At 48.3% G+C, this 20,396-nt stretch overlaps 1 protein-coding gene across 1 annotated transcript; it reads left to right on the forward strand.

Annotated features, from left to right (window-relative positions):
• The first annotated feature begins 1,320 nt into the window (after positions 1-1,320).
• Positions 1,321-18,330, forward strand: LOC125941328 (carbonic anhydrase 2-like). Its single transcript, XM_049658352.1, has 5 exons — positions 1,321-1,396; positions 10,374-10,556; positions 13,444-13,610; positions 15,969-16,061; positions 18,214-18,330. Exons 1-5 carry the CDS (start codon positions 1,321-1,323, stop codon positions 18,328-18,330), a joined length of 636 nt encoding a protein of 211 aa, XP_049514309.1.
• The last annotated feature ends 2,066 nt before the right edge of the window (positions 18,331-20,396 follow it).

The raw sequence follows: 20,396 nt of genomic DNA on the forward strand, positions 1-20,396 counted from the left end.
AGAGTAGTCGCGTGGCGCCGTTGCTTGGAGTGACATCACAGCGTCCCGTATAGGCGTCTAAGCCAATAGCGCGGCTCTGCGGTTGCCATACGTTGTACCTTCTGGATGTTACAAATCCGCTTCCGGGGCAGTTGGACGTAGTTTTGCCGTTCGTACTAAAATCTGAGGCATCGAAAGAGTCGAAATTTCAAGTCTGTGCTGCTACCATAATCTAGGAATCCGGGCCGTCGGAATCCTTCGAAATTCGCTGTTTCCGTGGGGTAGTGGCGCACGACGTCGACGCCATCTTCGAAATAACGAGCGCTCGTCCCCCTGGCGACTACGAAGGCGCTTTCAACATCCCCGCGTAGTGGACAAGATAAACACAAAAGCGAAACTGATAAAATAGTTTCACTTTAACCCATTCCGTGGCGGTAGCTGTCCAGAAGCGCTCGCTTCTGCAAAAACGACCGTGTCCCGTGCATTGGGAGCACGTTAAAGAACGCCAGGTGGTCAAAATTAACTGCGAGTCGCCCACTACGGCGTCCCTCATAATCAAATCGTGGTTTTGGCAACCCTAGAATTCATTCATTCATTCATTCATTCATTCATTCATTCATTCATTCATTCATTCATTCATTCATTCATTCATTCATTCATCAAATTCACTCGGCGCGAGCTTCGCATTTCGTGTCGCGTCAGAAATTAGAAAAAAAAAATATTCGATGTTCATGAATATTCAGGGGTCATATTTATCGAGCACTGGTATTCTATTTTATTCGTAAATATTCGCGCACCCTTAATTTATAATAATTCAAAATAGTTAGAAGCACCATATTGATTTTGTTTACTTTTCTGTTCCCCCATTATTCGTTTCCCCTTATCCCCGGCTATACCACCCGATTCTTGCCCGTTCGTGGTAGTGGCTCGTTCCGTTTCACCAACTATCCAACCTTTTGCAGGATTTCAGCCACAGCTGGACGATTTTATTGCAATTTATTACTTTATCAGGGACACAAATTAGGGACCTTATTAAATTTTCAGAAATGTCTGTTGATTGTTTCACATTTTTTATCGATATGAAATTGTTTTTTCTCGAAATTCGTTATAGCATTCTTCTCAGTTCTACGTTATTTTTCTCCCTCACAGACGCTTTAAGACCTCAGTTTTGTTTTAGTTATAATATTATTAAAAAATCACTAGTAAGACCGTCTGCTTCTTGGCCTCGTAGTGGGTAATAGCCATGGTTGGACAAGCATAACGGAGACTACGTACTGCTTCGCTGTCGATTTCCGCTACGCCCCACAGTGGGTTTGTACCACTAAATCAGTAATCATCATCATGATTATCACTCCGTCCGCCGTGTACACCCGTGCTTTAAACCTGTACCGGATGCAGGTGACGTACGACTCTCGCGGTAGGTTTCCAGCTCTCTTAGGGTGAGCGTCGTCGGACTCGGACACCAACACCCATCACCGACCATAACATCACCGACCACAACACCCAACAATGCCTAGACCACACAAGCAAGTCAAAGAAAACTTAGAAATTTGGCAATGGAACTGCCGTGGGTACCGAAGGAAAAAAGGGCTACTGACACAATTGATCGCTCAATCCTCAAAGCCGCCAGGGGTCATAGCCCTACAAGAGCCCGGTACCCGACCAACACTACATGGCTACGAGGAATACCACGCAAGTCAAGACGACAAATGGAAGGTAGCCACACTCGTGGACAAAAACATAACAACTATACAACACACATCTATACACGACGTAGACGTACAACATGTACTCCTAGAATTCGTGTACAAAGGCAATCAGACAAACAGTGCCTTTGTTCTAAACGTCTACTGCCCCCCCCCAGCCAAAGGCGGGCAAACATTGACAAACTCTTCAGGGACACTCTCCGCCTTGCCAAAGATCGCCCTCTGGTAATCATGGGTGATTTCAACGCTCAGAACACGCTATGGGGGTATCAGAGGCAGGACTGGAAGGGTCTCCAGCTAGAAACACTAATGGAACAGAGTCACCTCACACTGATCACAGACCCGAACACTCCGACGAGGGAAGGGAACAGCGTAACACGCGACACCACTCCCGACCTCACCTTCATCACACAAACCACGCGAGCCGAATGGCTCAACACACTCGAAAACTTAGGCAGCGATCACTACATACTGAACATAACGCTACAAACCGGACGCCTACGCAGGCAGATCGGCACAGCCAAAATCACTGACTGGCGAAAAATTAGGGAAGCCCAAGAACAGGACACAGACACAATCACGAACCTGGAAGACTGGTGCGACAACCTCCGTCGACAGAAACAACACCATACAAAGGAAATCGCCAGAACGGAAGAGACCCCAGAAGTGGATCCCCACCTACTACACCTGTGGGACGCCAAACGAGGTCTCACCCGCCGTTGGAAAACACAGAAGTACAACAGGAAACTGAAGACACGCATAGCACAAATAACAGCGGAAGCAGAAGAATATGCCATGCAACTCGCCTCGGCGAACTGGTATCGATTCTGCGACTCCTTCGGTGGCACCCTGGGTACCGCCAAAACGTGGCACATACTCAAAGCCATCCTGGACCCCACCAAAACCAAAGGAGAGGGGCACAAGGCCCTGGAGCGGCTACTACACACCTACCCAGGCAGCCAACAAGACCTCATCGACGCCATCAAGAACAAGTGCTATGGAGATCCAGCTCCCACGCAACCATGTACAACACCATACATGGGACAACCCAACCCACTTTTGGACGAACCCATCACAGAAAACGAGGTGAGAGCGGCCATCGCAGCCACCACCCGTAACACAGCGGCGGGCACGGACCGTATCACGAACGCCATGATCAGAAACCTTAGCGACAAGTCCATCTCCGCGCTCACGGCCTTTCTCAACCAACACTGGGAACAAGGTACGGTGCCGGCGATGTGGAAACACGCACGCATAATCATGATACCCAAACCGGGGAAGAAATTGGCAATTGAAAATCTGAGACCAATCTCGCTCACATCCTGCCTCGGCAAGGTGTACGAGAAAATCATACACAAGAGACTACAGGGACACTTAGAAGACAACAAGCACCTGCCAGACACCATGTTTGGTTTCCGCGGAGGCTTGTCCACACAAGACGTTTTACTGCAAATCAAGGAAGAAGTCCTCAGCAACGTTCCCCGCAGCGGCGAACATGCCCTCCTAGCAATCGACATCAAAGGAGCTTTCGACAACGTCAGCCACCAAGGAATCCTAGAAGGGCTCGCCAACACCAACTGCGGTGAGCGAACGTACAAGTACGTTCAGAGCTTCCTAAGCCACCGCACGGCAGAGCTGAAGATTGGGGAGATCCAGACTGCAATATACCACCCTCCCAACAAGGGCACACCACAAGGAGCAGTCATCTCACCCACGCTCTTCAATGTCGCCATGATCGGCCTCGCAAGAAAACTGCAGGACGTAGAAGGCCTCCGCCACGCCTTCTACGCAGACGACATAACACTCTGGACCACAACAGGGTCCCTTATTGAAAAAGAAGAACGGCTGCAAACTGCAGCTGACCTCATCCAAGAATACGTCAGCCAACGGGGACTACAATGCTCGCCCGAGAAATCTGAACTCATACGAGTCTGGCGAGGCCGGGGTAACCACACAGTCCCCACAGACCCAACACGAAAAATCGAGGTACACCTCAACGGGAGCCTCATACCAGAAACGTCATTGCTCAGGGTGTTGGGCATGTGGCTGCAGTCTAACCAGCGTGCTACACACACCCTTACGCTCCTCAAAACCAGTGTCAAGGCGATATCACGCATGATATCCCGTGTAACATCGAAGAATAGAGGCATGAAGGAAGGGGACACACTCCGACTGGTCAAAAGCCTGGTGGTGAGCAGAATCACATACAGCCTGCCCTACTACCATCTCACACAATCCGAGACGAAACAGGCCGACACGCTCTTGAGGATGGCTTTCAAGACCGCTCTCCGCCTGCCGATGAGTACATCGACTGAGAAATTATTGGCGCTGGGATTACACAACACCCTCAGCGAACTCACAGAAGCCCTTCACGTCTCACAACAACAGAGACTTGCGCGGACTCACACGGGCCGGCAGGTCCTACAAACTTTGGGCTTCAAAGCCACAACACGAACCCAAGAAACCTGCACGATACCTCGTCACGTCCAGGACAGGTATCACATTGCCCCAATACCACGCAACATGGACCCTAACCTACACTCCGGAAGGAGGAAAGCAAGGGCCCAATACATAGAGAAAACATTCAGGTTCGATACCACGGCCCGTTTTACGGACGCCGCTATGTACGGAACGAATAAAAAGGGCGCAGTGGCAGTGGTATGCGACCGCCGAGGCCACGTCACCTCCAGTGCATCGACCCGCCCCTGCACGATCACGGAAGCGGAAGAACTGGCCATCGCGTTAGCCATCCGCGAAGGTCAACACGCAAAAAAAACCACTGACGATCCTCACGGACTCCCAGCAGGCCTGCCGCAACTTCCTACAGGGAAGAATCGCAAGACCTGCGGCACAAGTCCTAGCCCAAATACCTAAGGAGGACACTGACGACAACACCATCATAACCATCATTTGGATACCGGGTCACGCTGCCATCACGGGTAACCTGTATGCCGACAGAGCAGCTCGAGAATTTGCATATAACCGAGCACTCATCACGCCGACTGCAGATGACCCTGACCCAGTTGACCCCGAGTATTCAGCAATCCTGAACTACCACAGAGGGAGTCGCTTGCGATATCCCCCACCCCATCGAATACTAAAGACGGAGGATGCCGCTGCCTGGCGTAGGCTCCAGACAGGCACTTACACGAACCTACACATATTACATCGCCTGCACCCCACAGCCTACAGGGACGAATGCCCGTGGTGTGGGGCCACACCAACCCTATACCACATTACGTGGGAGTGCACGCTACACAACATAGAACACCATGACACGAACACCACGAGGGAGCAATGGGAGGCACTGCTGTCCAGCTCGGCCCTCGACGACCAGCTCAAGCTGATCCAGAGAGCAGAGAAGATGGCAAGAGCCAGCGGAGCCCTGGACTAGGGGCCCCGACCATTAGCGATGCCCCATTGGGGCAAGACAAAACTATATTTGAATTAAAGTTTATCTATCTATCTATCGGACTCGGGTTTAGTTGGTGACACGACTGGGGTCTGAATCCAATCGCAACGGCGCTTTTCAACTGCAGAACAGTGAGAGCGCTCATGGCTGTTTTCTAAGGCAGTGTCTATTCTCCCGCCAGCCGGGAGAATTTCTGAAACAAATTTCTGCCGGCACTCGCCTCCTATTGGCTGTCGGAAAGTTAGATTAGGTTATGTTAGGTTAGACCACACTTGCAGGCTCTCGTGCGCACTCGCAGGCAGGCAGTTCTTCGCTACAGTTTGTCACGTGACTTCCGAGCGCCAATAGGATGTGAGTGTCGGGAGAAATTTGTTTCAGAAATTCTCCCGGCTGTCGGGAGAATAGACTCAACCCTGTTCTAAATGCGCACTCTCCAGTGCTCAAACATTCCCCGGCAGTGCAGCAGACACCGGCGCGAGCGGTAGCGACGCGACTGAGAGCAGGGGACGTATTCTGCGACCATCACTTTGTCAGGCGCGCGCTGATTGGCTGGTTGAGCAAAATCGGATGAGCTGATTGGCTGGTTGAGCACTACGTCAGGCGAAGGCGATAAAAGTGGAAGGCGTAACCGTTGCACAAGATACGTCTCCGTGGTTCAAGGCCTGTTCGTGCCTTCTGTCTGCGTGCAGCATCGATCACTCGTCCGTGGCATGTTTGAGGGCGCTCACGTCGCTGCGTGTAAGCGCGTAGTCACGTGGTACTTTTGATTTTCGAATCTTGCGCTCTGTGTTTGCAGCCCGGAAAAAATTAAATACCACAGCAGCTATCATCACGAAAAAGAAAATATATATGTATATATTGATACTTCTGAATAGGCCATACAACTAATACATTAAAGATACTGAGGTTAAATCAATACTTTAAAAAGGTGGTGAATTAAATATTGTAAATAATTATCTAAGTTCGTAGTAAAAAATACCTGTTGCTCAATAGGGCCGCCAACAATAGTAAGTTGGTTGCATTCTCGTAACTCACACGTGATTAAAAAAAAAAAAAAACAACGATTGGCACAACTTAGCTAAAACACTCTGTATATGTATATACGAAGACAGGTGTCATTTGATACTCACGTGGCAACAGCAGTAACCGGTCGCGGCAGAATACTTTATATGATTAATCGCAACCATTCTCTACCAAAGCAAGCACGCCTCGCATTACGTAGATGTCAAGTGCAGTTGAGTTAGCTTAATTTTATAACGCAGCTCTTATAGGCGCCCGTTTCCGCGTTGAACGTCGGCGTTGTCCCTCGGCGTAACCGAGCGAACGAGCACAGCCCGTGAAGTTTCTTAATCTCTACACGTCATCTTCCTGTCACATCGGCTTGAAAAATCACTTGAAGAACCGACACTATAGTAGGATACAACTTCCAGAAAGAGCAGTTGGCAACAAAGGCACACGGACTGCGCGGTGTTGTGTTACTCCGCCAGCCAACCACCGAAGCAAACAAAATCGTCATCATGCGACCTTTACAAAAGTCGTCGGACTTGATACGACTGTACTTGTCGTACTTGTACGTTCCGCTATAATAAACGTGTGAAAACGTATAAAATTACGCGTCTATAATTTTATTTTTGTGGTTACCGCCTTATTTAGGTAACAGGGAAAGTTTTAAGTACGAACAATTTGCAGCCTCGCGGAGGAAGATTGGCTGGTGGTTATGAGGGTGTGGGCGGGGCTTCACTGCAGACTTAAGTTGTTTGCCGACTATAGTACACTGACCCGCACCGACTGAGGACAGACGGAGAACGCAAGCGAGAGTGAGAACGCCTTCAAAGAAATGGCCGCCGTCATTCGCGTTCACGTGAATGTCGTTGGGTTGCACTGTCCGATCAAGACTTACGACTCCACCCGCTCTTGACAGATTCGCGTGAATGAAACCATCGCGTGCTCCTTCACTATTGCAGGGCTACACACGTCACATGGGTCCAAGTCGATCCTCATGGATGGTACCTCGCAACGGAAAGGCATTCTACGGAGAAGTTACGGTACCTTTATCGTTGTCATCGTGTTTATTACGTTTATCTCGTTCGCTGGGCCACAACCAAGTCAGATTTGTTTTTTCCAATGCAGACGTTCTCGTAAGTACATGTCCTCCAAAAATGCTCAATACGTCCATGCCTCTTCAAACGCTCTGCGCTGAGGAATGCTCTGCGTAACTTTTGACGTCGTCTACACTGCGCAACGTCAGAGGCCGTCCTCTCAAGTTAATATACATAGAGGCAGAATAGGTATCGGTCTCCTACTTTCTTTTTTCTTTTCTTTTTTTCCCGTTAACTTGGAGAATATACTTTCAAGTCGCACCATGGGACATACTGATACTGGATGCTCCGTTTCAGACTTGAAAGCAGCTTCTCGGAAGTTAAACGAAGTAGTGGCAGAACGGTATTTTACCGCGAAATTTGTTAACTTGAAGAGCAGTAGCACTCGAGCCAAGATTTCAACTAGTTACTCTGGCGCGCGTTTATCTCTTCTTTTTTTTTTTCTTTTAGCGCGAGAGCTACTTGATCTGTCAAGTTAAGCTAAACGGTGGCACAACAGCATACATGTGTTGTAACCTCGTCTACCGCCTCTCATGTTGCGTATCGCGTACTCGCCTCGACTTGTTCAGTCTCATTTCACCAGCAGGTCATTCCGTTGCAACAAGCTCACGCGAACGGACCGCGTATATTGAAAATCTAGACTGCACAGTGTCTTAGCAACCGCGGTTGAACGGACGACGGCCTACGTTTTAGCGCGGGAGCCGCATCACTCCATCGGCAGGAAGCGACCTCTGTGCGCGGTGTCCTGAACTAGCGCTTGCGGCCAACGTCTGCCGCTTTCATCCGAGGACGTGGGTCATTATTCTATATAAAAGGTTTGAATGAATGTCTTCGTGCCTCCATCGCAGGGACTAACATGAAGAACACTACTTTCGGCGACACGGTGACGAAAGAGGGAACGGAAGCGACCGAAAACGAGTGCCATTTTTCCTACGATGGGGTAAAAGGTACCTTTATTTTTTTTTCTTGCGTCGTCAGACTTCAATTGTAAAAGCTCTAGCGCATGCTTTCAGCACCTATAAAAGGATTGCAGTTAGCAAGTATGAAGGTTGGAAAACATTTCGTAGATATGTTTTCTACGAAACCCGTAGAAAGGTTCGGCGATAACACCTTTGGTTATGTAGCATAATAATAATAAAAAAAACACAAAGACTGATGGTTACTGTCTAAATCAAAAGTTGTATTGACATTTCTGAACCCGTACGGGTTCCTTGTTTGCAGATCACTAACCAAGTCAAAAGACAATTGACATTTCGGACATGTCTTCTCGTTCACAATCGATTGTAAACAAGGAAGCCATATGAGTTCCGAAACGTGTATGAATGTTTGACTTGGTCAGTGAACAAAAGCCTTTGTGTGTGTTTTTTTTTTCTAATGAGATAGCTTAATGCTGGCGTCATCAACATTGTCGTCACGTCATATAATACAGAGATAAATTTACTGACGTGTAGGAATAAGGCTACGTATGGTGACGCTGATCATAAAAATATAAAAAAATGACTGCTGCGCGCGTTTTTCTTTTTTCTTTAACTGGCACTTGTACGCCTCAGTGGCTGTGATATCAGGAATGGAACGAGTCAGTATATTTATGACGTCATGACGCGTTCTCCTACTCTGAGTACTGGAACCGATATTGGTTGTTACAAACTTTTGGCTATGTACTCTGCGCGTGTCATGACAAGCTGTAATAGAATTTCTTTGTGCTAACCTTATGGCTTCCACGACATTATCCTCCGGTGAGACTTCGTCTCGCGTGATCGTGCCGTCATAGACTGTGCTCGTGTGGAAGTTCACCCCCATCAAATATGTTACGCGGTTTATTTACATTGAGGCAAATCAGTCTAAAAGTAAGCACCAGGCGGTCCGATTCCAAGTGAGCACGAGCTTCGGTCCTTCACTACATAGTAAATTGTTTGAGGCGCCCTCACGTTTGTCATCGCTCTCTCTGGGGTTCAGATTGCTTGGACCTGAAACGTGCGCCGATTTTAATGCGAAGCATTCTTTGCCTCATTCTGGGCACATTGCGGTAGCTAGGTTCCTGTCTCGCCTCGCTTTAATAAAAAGTTCGGCAGGCGTTAAACTCTTGTAACACAAGAGGGCGAAAGCCTGCTGCGCATTTGGTAATACGTGAAGTTATACAATCGGGGCTAGACGTCTTGCAAGACCTAACGAGCCGCAATGGGAAGTGCACGTGTGGCACTAAGGCGACCTCCTGAACGCCACATATGAGCACTTAACGTAGCACCTAAAGTGCAGCATGTTAGTGCATGCATTAGGCTACACCTTTAGTCAGCAAGATGGCTGCGACGTGACGTGTGCAATCGCGCACGCACTAGGCACGCGTTTAGTAAGCCAGAACCGCGGAGCAGCCGCGGCTTCAGGGAAGAGTGCTCGTGTCCCATCCCGGAGGCTTGATTCCCACGCAGAACGAAACATACCAAATTTTCTTTTCGAAGCCACTAATTTACTTTGTTTACAGGACCCCCCCTCCCTGAGAAATGTGACGTCACTCCGAGCGTTTCTTTGCGGCGTCGGCCATTTTCCGCCACGGCGCAGTTTCGCCAAGGTCACTGCCAACGTAGACACCTAAGGCTTTCGGCTTAAAAAGAAAATATGTGACCGATGGTGGAATCGAACCTCTGTCGTTCGGTGCTCAATTTACACAAGCACGTTGGTTCATCTGGTAAAGGGTTTGCAGAACCGAAAATAGTGATGTATAGCCAGGTACCTGCAAAATGCTTCGCATGACATCGATTATATACACTTTCACTGCGTCTATGGTTACGCAGCTTCGCCGCGAGTGCATTTCCTCTCAAGTGTACGACGCGCATATCTTGAAGCATTTAGCAGGTGTAAAACTCCAATAACACCAATTAATGGACATAAAAACGGCAATAGTGGGGCCAATAACACAACGAATGTGAATGACTACCAAATTAATCTGGAACTAATCAACAAAAGAGGTTTGTAAACGCGTGACAAATCAAGAAACCATCAACTACAAAAAAAAAAAAAAAGAAAAGGCGAATAAGCTTGCCGGCAGGGTGCACCGTATCGAAACTAGGTCTATAGACTTAAACCGCAAGCCATCATTTAGAGGACATGTTTGCTTCTGCGGAACTTTTCATAAGCCACGCTACATGCACATTGCGTTTTTGCTCGTACGCGGGTTCGCAGGACCCAAACCGGGTAAGTGGGGCGACCTGGTCTCCTGCATGCCTGGAAGCGTATGCGGCACGGGCTCCATTCAGTCGCCCATCGAGATACCTTCAGGTCTCAGGGAAGAAGCCGGCGACTTCAAGCTGAAAAACTACGACAGGGAGTTTAGGAAGTTCGACGTAGAGGCGGACGGTCACGCGAGTGAGTTCACGTGAAAAGACGTCGAAGCATGACGTACGCGATGTTACTGTAGCTCGAGCCTGGCTTACTGTATGGTTATAGGCGGACGGCCGGACGGACATCCCGATATGATGAGCGTCCCCTTTGAAAAGGATCTGTGGCCCGGGTGCCACCGATATCTTTTTCAAACCTTTCTCCTGCGTTTATTATCTGCCCCTGAGGCCCATACTTTGTGTGAACAAACCATTGAACCTGATTGAACTTTATCCTCCTGAAATGGACTCTCTATATTTTCCTGCATTTGCGCCACCAATACTCCAGCCGTCTTTTACTTTTCTCCACCGAATGTTCGTTAACCTTTCCACTATTATTCTTGAAGCACCTAGGCCTCGAACATGGTTGCTACGTGCTCGTTGACCTCTGGGTGGATAGGTCCATGATACCAGTATTCATCCAGAGGTCAGTGATGATGTGGGAAGGCTTGAGGTGATCTGCTTCCCACATTTTTATTGGAGTCGTCGCTCAGAGGTAAGCCACCACGAGCCCGGTGCGCTGCTGCCAAGAAGCCCTGGAGGTGTGCGTGCTCGCGAGCCACCTGGGTAGAGCGCGTGGCAGTACGCCGCGGCGCAGCTTCGTCGTCTTCGGCCTGGCTACGACGGCTCGCCATAATGCTAATTAAATATACTTTATATAGTTTCTTCGCTATTTCCACACGCTACTCTTGGCGCTGGTGGTCGACACCTTGCGAGGTATGTTTCTACTGCAAAGTGCGCTTTTTTCGTTTCTTTCCTTCCTTGCCTCCTTTTTTTTTTTTGCACCAACTGGGCGAAACCACTATGTATAGCAAACCTAACCCAACAAAGCTCAATGCGCGTGGTTGTTCGTAGGTTCCAGACGCTTGCCAGCAAGCCCGCCATGAACGTGCTTGACGAAATGGAGCCGTTTGTATACCTCTTTATTACCAAACTAAGGAGCTATTTCTGTCTTGTCTTCATTTTCATTTTGTGGCTCCCCAAGGCACGCGCGACAGCGCGATACTTTTACGGGGCGCGCACTGGACGTCTTACCGCACATCTGGCTGAAGAAAGATGTGTGGTCAGGCATCAGACGGTCAACATATGTGATAAAATGTTCGGGATGTCTGTAAAGAAGAGCTAACTATATCTGGAAGCACTGCCAGAAGGTGGCACGTCTGCCTTGGTGCACCCATTTGTTCTCATCGGCATCACTCATTTCTTTCTTCTCCCGTTGTTGAGGAACTCGTGAGGAACCTGCCGCGAGTTTAGCGCTTTGCTCGTTCTCAGATGGAGCTCGGCTAGCACCTCTAGAGAACATAATAATAATGTGAAGCATCGTTCCCTCAATATACCTCATTCCAGGCACCTTGCGGTAGGTAGGTTTGTCTCGCCTCTTTTCGGACTTGAATAAAAAAAAATCACTGATGATTAAATACTCCCTAATGCGAAATTTGAGCGCAGCTCTATACCGTGTTTTCATTTCGCGATATGTTGGCTGGCGCGGACAATCTGTATCGCGCGGCACATTTCAAACTGAGCCAAGTGTGGCGCTGACTGCCTCGCTAATCGGGAGATCGCGAGAGGCAGCGCTTGGGCAACACGTGGGCGACATTCACAGCAGCCGCCGGAGACGGATCTGCGCTCACGCAGTGCTTTGTTTCCATACAGACAACGCGCGCTACTGTGGTGCCATCTCGTAGCCATCGTCGCCACACAGCCGTCTTGCGCGACTCTACGCTTTTCTTATCTCACGCTTTCGCCATACTCCTCCCCTCCACCGCTTTCCGCCTCATAGTGCCGCTGCGCCCTCCTCCTCCGTTTTTCCTCTTCGCGCTCTCTTCGCTATCGCCGTCTTTCATCTGCCGCTGCGCGTTCGCTCGGTTGCGATGCTCGACGCTGACGGTCGCCGCAGGAACGTACGCTTTAAAATAACTCTGCGGCCGACAGTAGGATCGAACCTTTCGCTTCTTGCTTGGCAGCCGGATGCCGTAACCATTAGGCCACGATCGCACGCTTTGTTTTCTCGTGCAAAAACACATGAAAAGAAAGCGTGTGATCTTTGAGACGCTTGGCGCGTGCGTCACGTGTCAGTTTCCCTCGATCCCCCCCCCCCCCCCCCCCCTTTGATAGCTAGCGCTTCGAGACGCTGCGTTAGACCACACCGCCTTCGGGATCGGCCAACATTCCCGTGTCCTTTTCCGTGCAGCAGTTAACGCTGCTGCACGTTCCTCATGAATCACCAACAAGCCCCATCGCTACCCTTGTCGACTACATATAGGCTGTGCAACATTGTAGTGCCTTCATGATAGGCCCAAGACAAGCCTGTCATTAATGCCATTGTAGTGCCTTCATGATAGGCGCATGACGAGCAGGTTTTAATGTTTCTTCGCCGGAATGTAGATACAATCGTCGTTGTAACACGCATCACTGGTCATAGACATACGTACGCAGTTGAGGGACAGGTTCCTCTCGCTTACACCCATCCACATATGTAGAACCGAACAATCGACCTGCCGCTTCGAACGGTGACTCGCGTCAAGTGGCCGGAGAATAAATCGCGTCGTCGCCATCATACGATCGTCGTCACCGTCGTCGTCGTCTTGCCGCTGTCGTCACGCACACTCTCACGTCACACGCACAGCTGCTCGCGTTACAAAGACGCGTTCGTCCAACTGTTAACGCGTAGCGGAATCCCAAACGACATTGAATAGCCAACTACCTGCAAGATGCATCGCAGCGCAAGAGAGGTCTGACAGCTTAGCCGCAAGATTCGCGAAAGTCGAAATATCGGCGCTAGATAGAAGACTTTCATTCTTCGTCCACTCCAGACTATATATAGCTGCTTCGTATTCTCTGACAAAGCTGTCTCTTATTTTGATTCGAAACTGCAGTCACGGTGGTGATCAAGGAAGGCGGCAAAGCACCGTCTGTGGAAGGCCAGAACGTGCTCGGCAAAGGCAAATTCGTGCTGCAGCAGTTTCACTTCCACCTCGGATCAAACGACAACCAGGGAGCGGAGCACAAGATCGACGACGCCGGGCGGAGCTTCCCCATGGAGGTGTGCGAAGCCTAGTAAAACCTTCTCCATTTTCTCTTTAATGGGGTAGCATTCTACACATAAAAAGCTAGGCCGTCGCCGTTGTAGGCAGGTTCGCATAACAGATCTCGGAACATGCGTCGGTAGGCCAATATACTCTCCCAGGTAATGTCTTAAACATGGTGGCCGTGACGTGTTTCCGGCTCCGCAATCACTTCGGGCGCATGCAGTGCGCAAAAGCATTGCCTTCGAGATCTGTTTCTGTCGCTGAATCGTCGCTGGGGCGTGGAGATGGTCCTAATTTGGTCTTTACCATTGTGGGCTGCTTTGTCTTCAGCAATGCGACTGGCAGGGTGAGAGCGACGGAACGGGAAAGGGGGAGGCAGCGGAGGTGTTTGACGCACGTGGGGCACGAGGTGCGGCGGGCGCGCTATTTTGCGCAATGCTCTCCAGTACAATGCAAATTAGGGAGTTGGTTGTAATAAAACGACAGCTGTGGCTCGCATTGGAGTTGAATGTATGCTTGGTTAGATATGGTCTGGTCTTGCAGCGGTAGTACTGAGATGTCGTGCGTCGTGGTGTTTTATAGCGATAGCTGTGGTGTGCGTAGCAGTCGTTGTGCTGTTGCCTTCGGTTTACCATTTACCGTAGGTGACGAGCTGCAGCAGATCGTAATGTAATTATTCACAGATGACCATGAAGTAGGAAAAGTCGTGTGTATGTCGACGAATGATCGCTGAATTATGCGATCTCGTTATGCTATCGTAATACAGTCACTCGAGTAAATCACGAGGACTCAAGATTCTTTTACAGTTTTTTCACAAAGTGTTTAATTTCCGGAGCTATATACCAGCCTTAGACAAAGCAGAAGCCGATCAAGGTGAAGAGATTAAAAAAAAAAAAAAAGGTATGTTTTGGCTCCACGTGGGAGCCTTGCTTGCGCCTGAAGGTCAAACAGGAAGGGTGCGTTGTTATAGCCGATTGAGCATGCGACCTAGTTTTTAATTTCGTGCAATTGTCCGGATATGTAGCAACTCGAGGTAAAAGCGCTGATTGAAGCTTCTGCCGCGAGACACTTCTTTATTTCGCCGCATGACTATGGCTATTACACCTTGCCTAACAATTGGGCTTGTTCGAATATTCAATGTTTTAGGATATTCGATTGAACATAATGTTATTCGGTTTTCATTGCGGCCCGAATTTCAGTATTCGAAGTTTTGGAAGTATTCGAAACGAACAAATATACGTATTTTTCCGCGTGTAAGCTGCATCCCCAATCACATCTTGCCAAGAAGAGAAATTCCGCGCGTATAACCCGCAGAGATAACGGCAGACAATGCCTGAATAATGCTAATAACAGTCTCCATTCGTGGATGCACGAATTATTCACGTCGTATCTTCGGCCAGCTGCTCTGCTGACCACCTCATCAGCTACGCTGATAGCGGAGAACGTTGCCCTAAAGGTGGTTTAACGGCAGCGCAGGCAGTGCTACCGTGAAACCATAACTCAAGGCGAAATTTTCGCTGCCGTGAAGCATCACCTCAAGTCAAAATTCGCATATAACCCACACCCCGTTTTTTGCCTTTCAATTTTTTAAAAATGTTCGTCTGTGCGTTTGCAGAACAGAACGTGTTAAGCTCACGTGTGTACAGAAAGCAAAAAACCCGAATTTGCGCCATGCACCATAAGGTGCAAGTTGCACTTCACAGCATCGCGACCACGCACTACTGGCGAACGCGAAACGCTCCCGCGGCCTCAACCACCACACAATTTTAAGTAGACTGATGCGCAACAGTGAGGCAAGAGCCTGTAAAGAAATTTTCCGTGCAGCTGGAGTGGTAAGAAATGTTCAACTTTCATTTTTGCGTGACAATATCTAGATAACGGAACTTCGAATATAAACTGGCTCCAGAGATCAACCTGTTTCCTTGTTTTGCAAGCGAATAGCCAACTTTTTCTTACATTTGTCAACATCTGGCTCTTACGTCAAGGCTTTGTGCAAGCCCGACAACTATTCGAACTATTCGCTTCGAAATTATTTCACACTAATTACTATTCGCCCTGACTTCGCTTCGAACCAAAAAAAAAAAAAAAAAAAGGGGGGGGGATCGCACCAGCCTACTCACAATCATACGCTCGGGAAAGTGAGGAGTGGCATCCCCCTTAATCTCCGAGTTCTCTAAACTGAAAAAAAAAATTGCGTTTGCCAACGACAGGTCTCGTTTATGCACGCCGTGCCTTTTAAACCTTTGACAAATGAATGCACTTAACCTCACGGACGGAGCCGCAGGCCTGCGGCTTATTTAGGAGGCGTCGGGTTCACTGTAACGGCAGCGTAGGGAGTGCGCGCGCTCACGCTCCCTTTTCGCTTCACGCAGGTCCACTTCGTCCACGCAAAAGAAGGCAAACGCAGCCTGGCTGAGGCCCTCAGGGAGCCCGGCAGCGTGCTCGTAATGGCTGTCCTGTTCCAGGTATGTCGTGTATAGTGTAGGTACAGCGATATGCGTTAGAGCACATTTATAATGGTCTTTCGCTTAGAGCGAACTCTCTTTAAATACACTAGTGGTTTTTAATCGCCCGAGAAATTTGCGAGAATCCTATATGGGAGGCTGCGCGCGCTTACGCCGCACGTACATGGATTCTGGTTAGAACGAAATCGTTTGCGGGACTCATTTTGTAGCTGCTGCAGAGCACAGGACATCTTTTTGTATTGTGTATTTGTATTGTGTATTTTTGTATTGTGTGTAAAGTGCATTGGGTTGAGGATACCATAAGAAAACTTTTTAGCCATTTACCCATTGGTAGTGTTCCTACGATGTAGGAGAACTAATACCTTTTGTAAAATAAAAAAAAAAGAGGGGGGGGGGGGGGGCTATGCTAAAGAAAACGCGTCGCTGCGCCATCATGAGCATCGATTAACGTAAACTCAGACTTGCAGAGGCAGTCCGTAAGTGCTATTTTTCACGCTGTATATTTGGTTGAATAGCATGCTCCTTGCTAAGCATGCCAAGAAGAGCGGTCTTCAGGGACGGTCAAATTTTCGAGTTCGCTTAAGGAGAGAGAGAGAGAAAAGAAGAGCCCCTGATGTGGCTGTTTGCCATTAAACATTGAGGACGACGAAAGCGCGGCGACGTAGTTTGTGTAAGGGGTTATGTTTTTACAGAGCTTCGTCAGCCTGTGAATCCAGCCCGACCGTTCGAATCGATGTCTACTTGACGATTCACAGGATTACGTCGTCCGTCAAAGCAACATTCTCTCAAGCAAGGTGTTACGATCTCCCTCACAAGTTTCAAAGCCAATCTTTTAGTGAAATTTGTCGCTGGGCCTTGCAAAGTGACGAAGTGCTTGTAGTTGCTCCAGCCCGTCATCAAATGACCGTCTTTGAACCTTCGCCCTGCTTTATGCATTGCGGTGCCTGCTGGAGAAACACCGCTGTTGGTTAATAGCGTGCTAACATATGGTGCAGAAACTTGGAGGTTAAAGAATAAGCTCGAGAACAAGTTAAGGACCGCACAAAGAGCGATGGAAAGAAAAATGTTAGGCCTAACGTTACGAGACAGGAAGAGAGCGGTGTGGCTCAGAGAGCAAACGGGGATAGCCGATACTCTAGTTGACATTAAGAGGAAATAATGGAACTGGCACGCTATGTAATGCGTGGGGCAGATAATCGATGGACCATTAGAGTTACAGAGTGGGTGCAAAGAGAAGGGAAGCGCAGTCGAGGACGGTAGAAAATTAGCTGGGGTGATGAAATTCGGAAATTTGCAGGCGCAAGTTGAAATGAGCTAGCGCAAGACAGGAGTAATTGGAGATCGGTGGCAGTGGCCTTCCTCCTGTAATGGACATAAAGATAGGCTGATGATGATAATGACATACCTATTACGCGTCATCGACTACGATTGTCACCACAGCTCTCAGAGCTTAGGTTAAATTATTGTTTAACTTCAGACGCTCGCGCAGAGTAATCGAGGAGCATTGATATTGTTACGCGAACGAAGTATTATGCACTGCAGACTATTTACAAAGTATATTTACGAAAGGCAAATGCAGCGCTGGCCAGTTCAGCCGACAGCTCGAGAGCAAGGAGCAGTTCGTCTTCTTCGTCGGGGTGCCCGTGCGTGTCCACAAGAAACACGCAATATGCATGTAGCAATATAGGCCGGAGTCCCGCTCGTGTGAACTTCGTTGGCTTTCTAGCGTAGCTGTCGACCAAAATGTGGCAGCAATGCTTATTATTTAACATACAGTGAACTGTTAAAGAAACGGTGATGTAACTTCCCTCATATTGAAAGAAAGTGCTCAAAACTTCTCTGCATAATAAAAAAAGTTTTGAGCACCACATAGGCGCTCCACACGAATGAAATGGTAGCATATGCACAGACTTTCTTCGGTTCAAGAAGATGTTGGCCGTTATTTTCGAAATTACAACAAGGCAGTGAAACTGCCTTGCTGTTTATATGAAAAGCGTCAATCCGTGCGCCTCTAATTTGTGTATACTCCATTAGAATTAATACAGAAAAATTCGGAACCGGTTATAGAGCAAGTATTGAGCTTTTAAGGATATTTAAAATGGCGCAGCTGTTGTCACCCAAAAATATCTAATTTTTGCCTTGTATCTTGCAGGTGGAAGACACGCCAGCGGACGATAAAGCGGACTCTGCCCTCCAAGCCATTATTGATAAAATCGGCGTCACTGCTGATGCCACCAAGGTATACGCGACGACGCTTATCTGGAGCTGATTGCTTAACAGCGATATATATTTCATGAATGTGTCCCGAATCATCTTCTCTTAGGTGTCCGTCATGTGTACAAGAACCGTGCGCGCGGAACGTGGCGAAGTGCAGCGGCCGCGGCTCTAGGCATCGGCTTCGCAGTGCGTCAGCATATTTGACGTGGCACACGGAAAGGAAGCGCCGCCGTCCCTGATAAGCGATAGGCTGACCGGGCGCACGGTTCTTTCGGTCGGAGCGCGGTTTTTAGCGTTGCAATACGAAAGTGCATGAACGCAGTCACGTGGTTTTATTTTATATTCCGCGGGCTTTCCTTAAACGCCGAAACAAATCACAACGCAGCATGTACGTTGCCACAAAAAAATTGGATCGGTCGTTTGTGGACCCCCTCTACAACGTGACGAAAAGCACTTGGCCCTAAAGTGAAAATTAAACATTTTGAATAATTGATCTCAGTTGAATAACTAATTAAGCAGAATATAAATAAAGTCGCAGTTTCGCCCAAAAGGGAAGCATCAATTGCGATAACAAATTAGTAGAGAGCTATACGGAGTAGGGATAGTAGTTTTATCGGCTGCATCAACTTGAACACATTCGCTTACTAACTGAATTAACAAGCATGGTGCCAGCGCGCACAAGCCAACCTGAATAGATCACACTCGATGACTGCAGACAACCACTGTCAAAACGCTGGCATTTCTGTTAATTAGTTGAACATGTGTTTCGATTTCTCGTGCTACTAACGTCCGCCTCATCCAATAACCCAGCTCGATGATAACAATTATGCTGCCTCCCATAGGCGATATCTAAAAATGCCGTAAAACTTAAAAATAAACACCCTCTATATAAGTCACCGTATATATATATATATATATATATATATATATATATATATATATATGTATAGAGAGAGAGAGAGAGATAAGCCACCCTTCCTGACTATATGAGAACGTTCTGTTCTCTAACACTGACGCAGGAGCTGAAGCTCGACGACTTCATAGGTCCCATCACAAGTTACTACAACTACAAAGGCTCTCTCACGACACCGCCCTGTACCGAGGGTCTCAAGTGGATCGTTCTCGACTCGCATCCCTCGGTCAAAAAGAAAACGGTGGGACAAAACTCCAGCTCTTTGCACATGAGCTTCGCTGTTCGTATCATTCATTGCCCACGTACACACCACAAACGCGTGCAGACCAATATAGTACGTCTTAAAGCCCCTTCACCAGCTTACAGCGGTAGTAGTATATATGAAAAAAAAAAAAAAAAAAACGCCCGTGTGCTTGCGTTGTAGTGCACGTTAAAGAACCACAGGTGGTCAAAATTAATCCGAAGCCCTCCACTACGGCGTGCCTCATAATCAGAACTGGGTTTGGCACGTAAAACCTCAGAAAGAAGAAGGGGCTTTAGTACGCACTTGCACGCAGTGTGTTGACCTTGGGCGCACGCAGTCGTTTTTTGGACCCCGGATAACGCCATTGCCCTGTTTATTTCTCTCAGCTCCAAATGCTACGCGACCGGTCGCCAAAGGTGCCCAAGAACAACTTTCGCCCCTGCAAGACTTCCCAGAACCGTCAAGTCAAAAAGTACACGACAACGTAGTTGGAATAAACTTCGTCTTCTCTCCCGCGCGACTGCGCGGTAGCGTCTTCCCTTTGTACGCTTGTCTTACGCTTACCCGTGAGGGCTATTTCGGTGAGACCCACTGGTCACGGGACTTTCAAGAATAAGACATACGCGCACTGACATCTGAGCATACATCAGAACCTCGTCGGAGCATTTCCGCAGTGCAGAGGTTCCGCTGAGAAGTAGTCTCAAGCCTCGATATATCGAAATCCGATTTTACGAAGATTTTGTTATATCGAAGTGTTTTATATTCCCGTACACATGTTCTTAGAGGGTAATGTGCTCACAACTTTGAAGCAGCGCAGTGAATCCAATGTCTTGTTACAAATATTCGCAGCTACCATAAGATCCAAGACGCGCACAATGGACTCGTGGTATACTGTATCTTCGAATTACTTTGGCTCTCTCGAATAACTATGCCGTTTGTACGCGTGTTCTAAGTGTTTTGG

Source organism: Dermacentor silvarum, chromosome 11 (assembly GCF_013339745.2).
Source record: "Dermacentor silvarum isolate Dsil-2018 chromosome 11, BIME_Dsil_1.4, whole genome shotgun sequence".
Lineage (NCBI taxonomy): Eukaryota > Metazoa > Arthropoda > Arachnida > Ixodida > Ixodidae > Dermacentor > Dermacentor silvarum.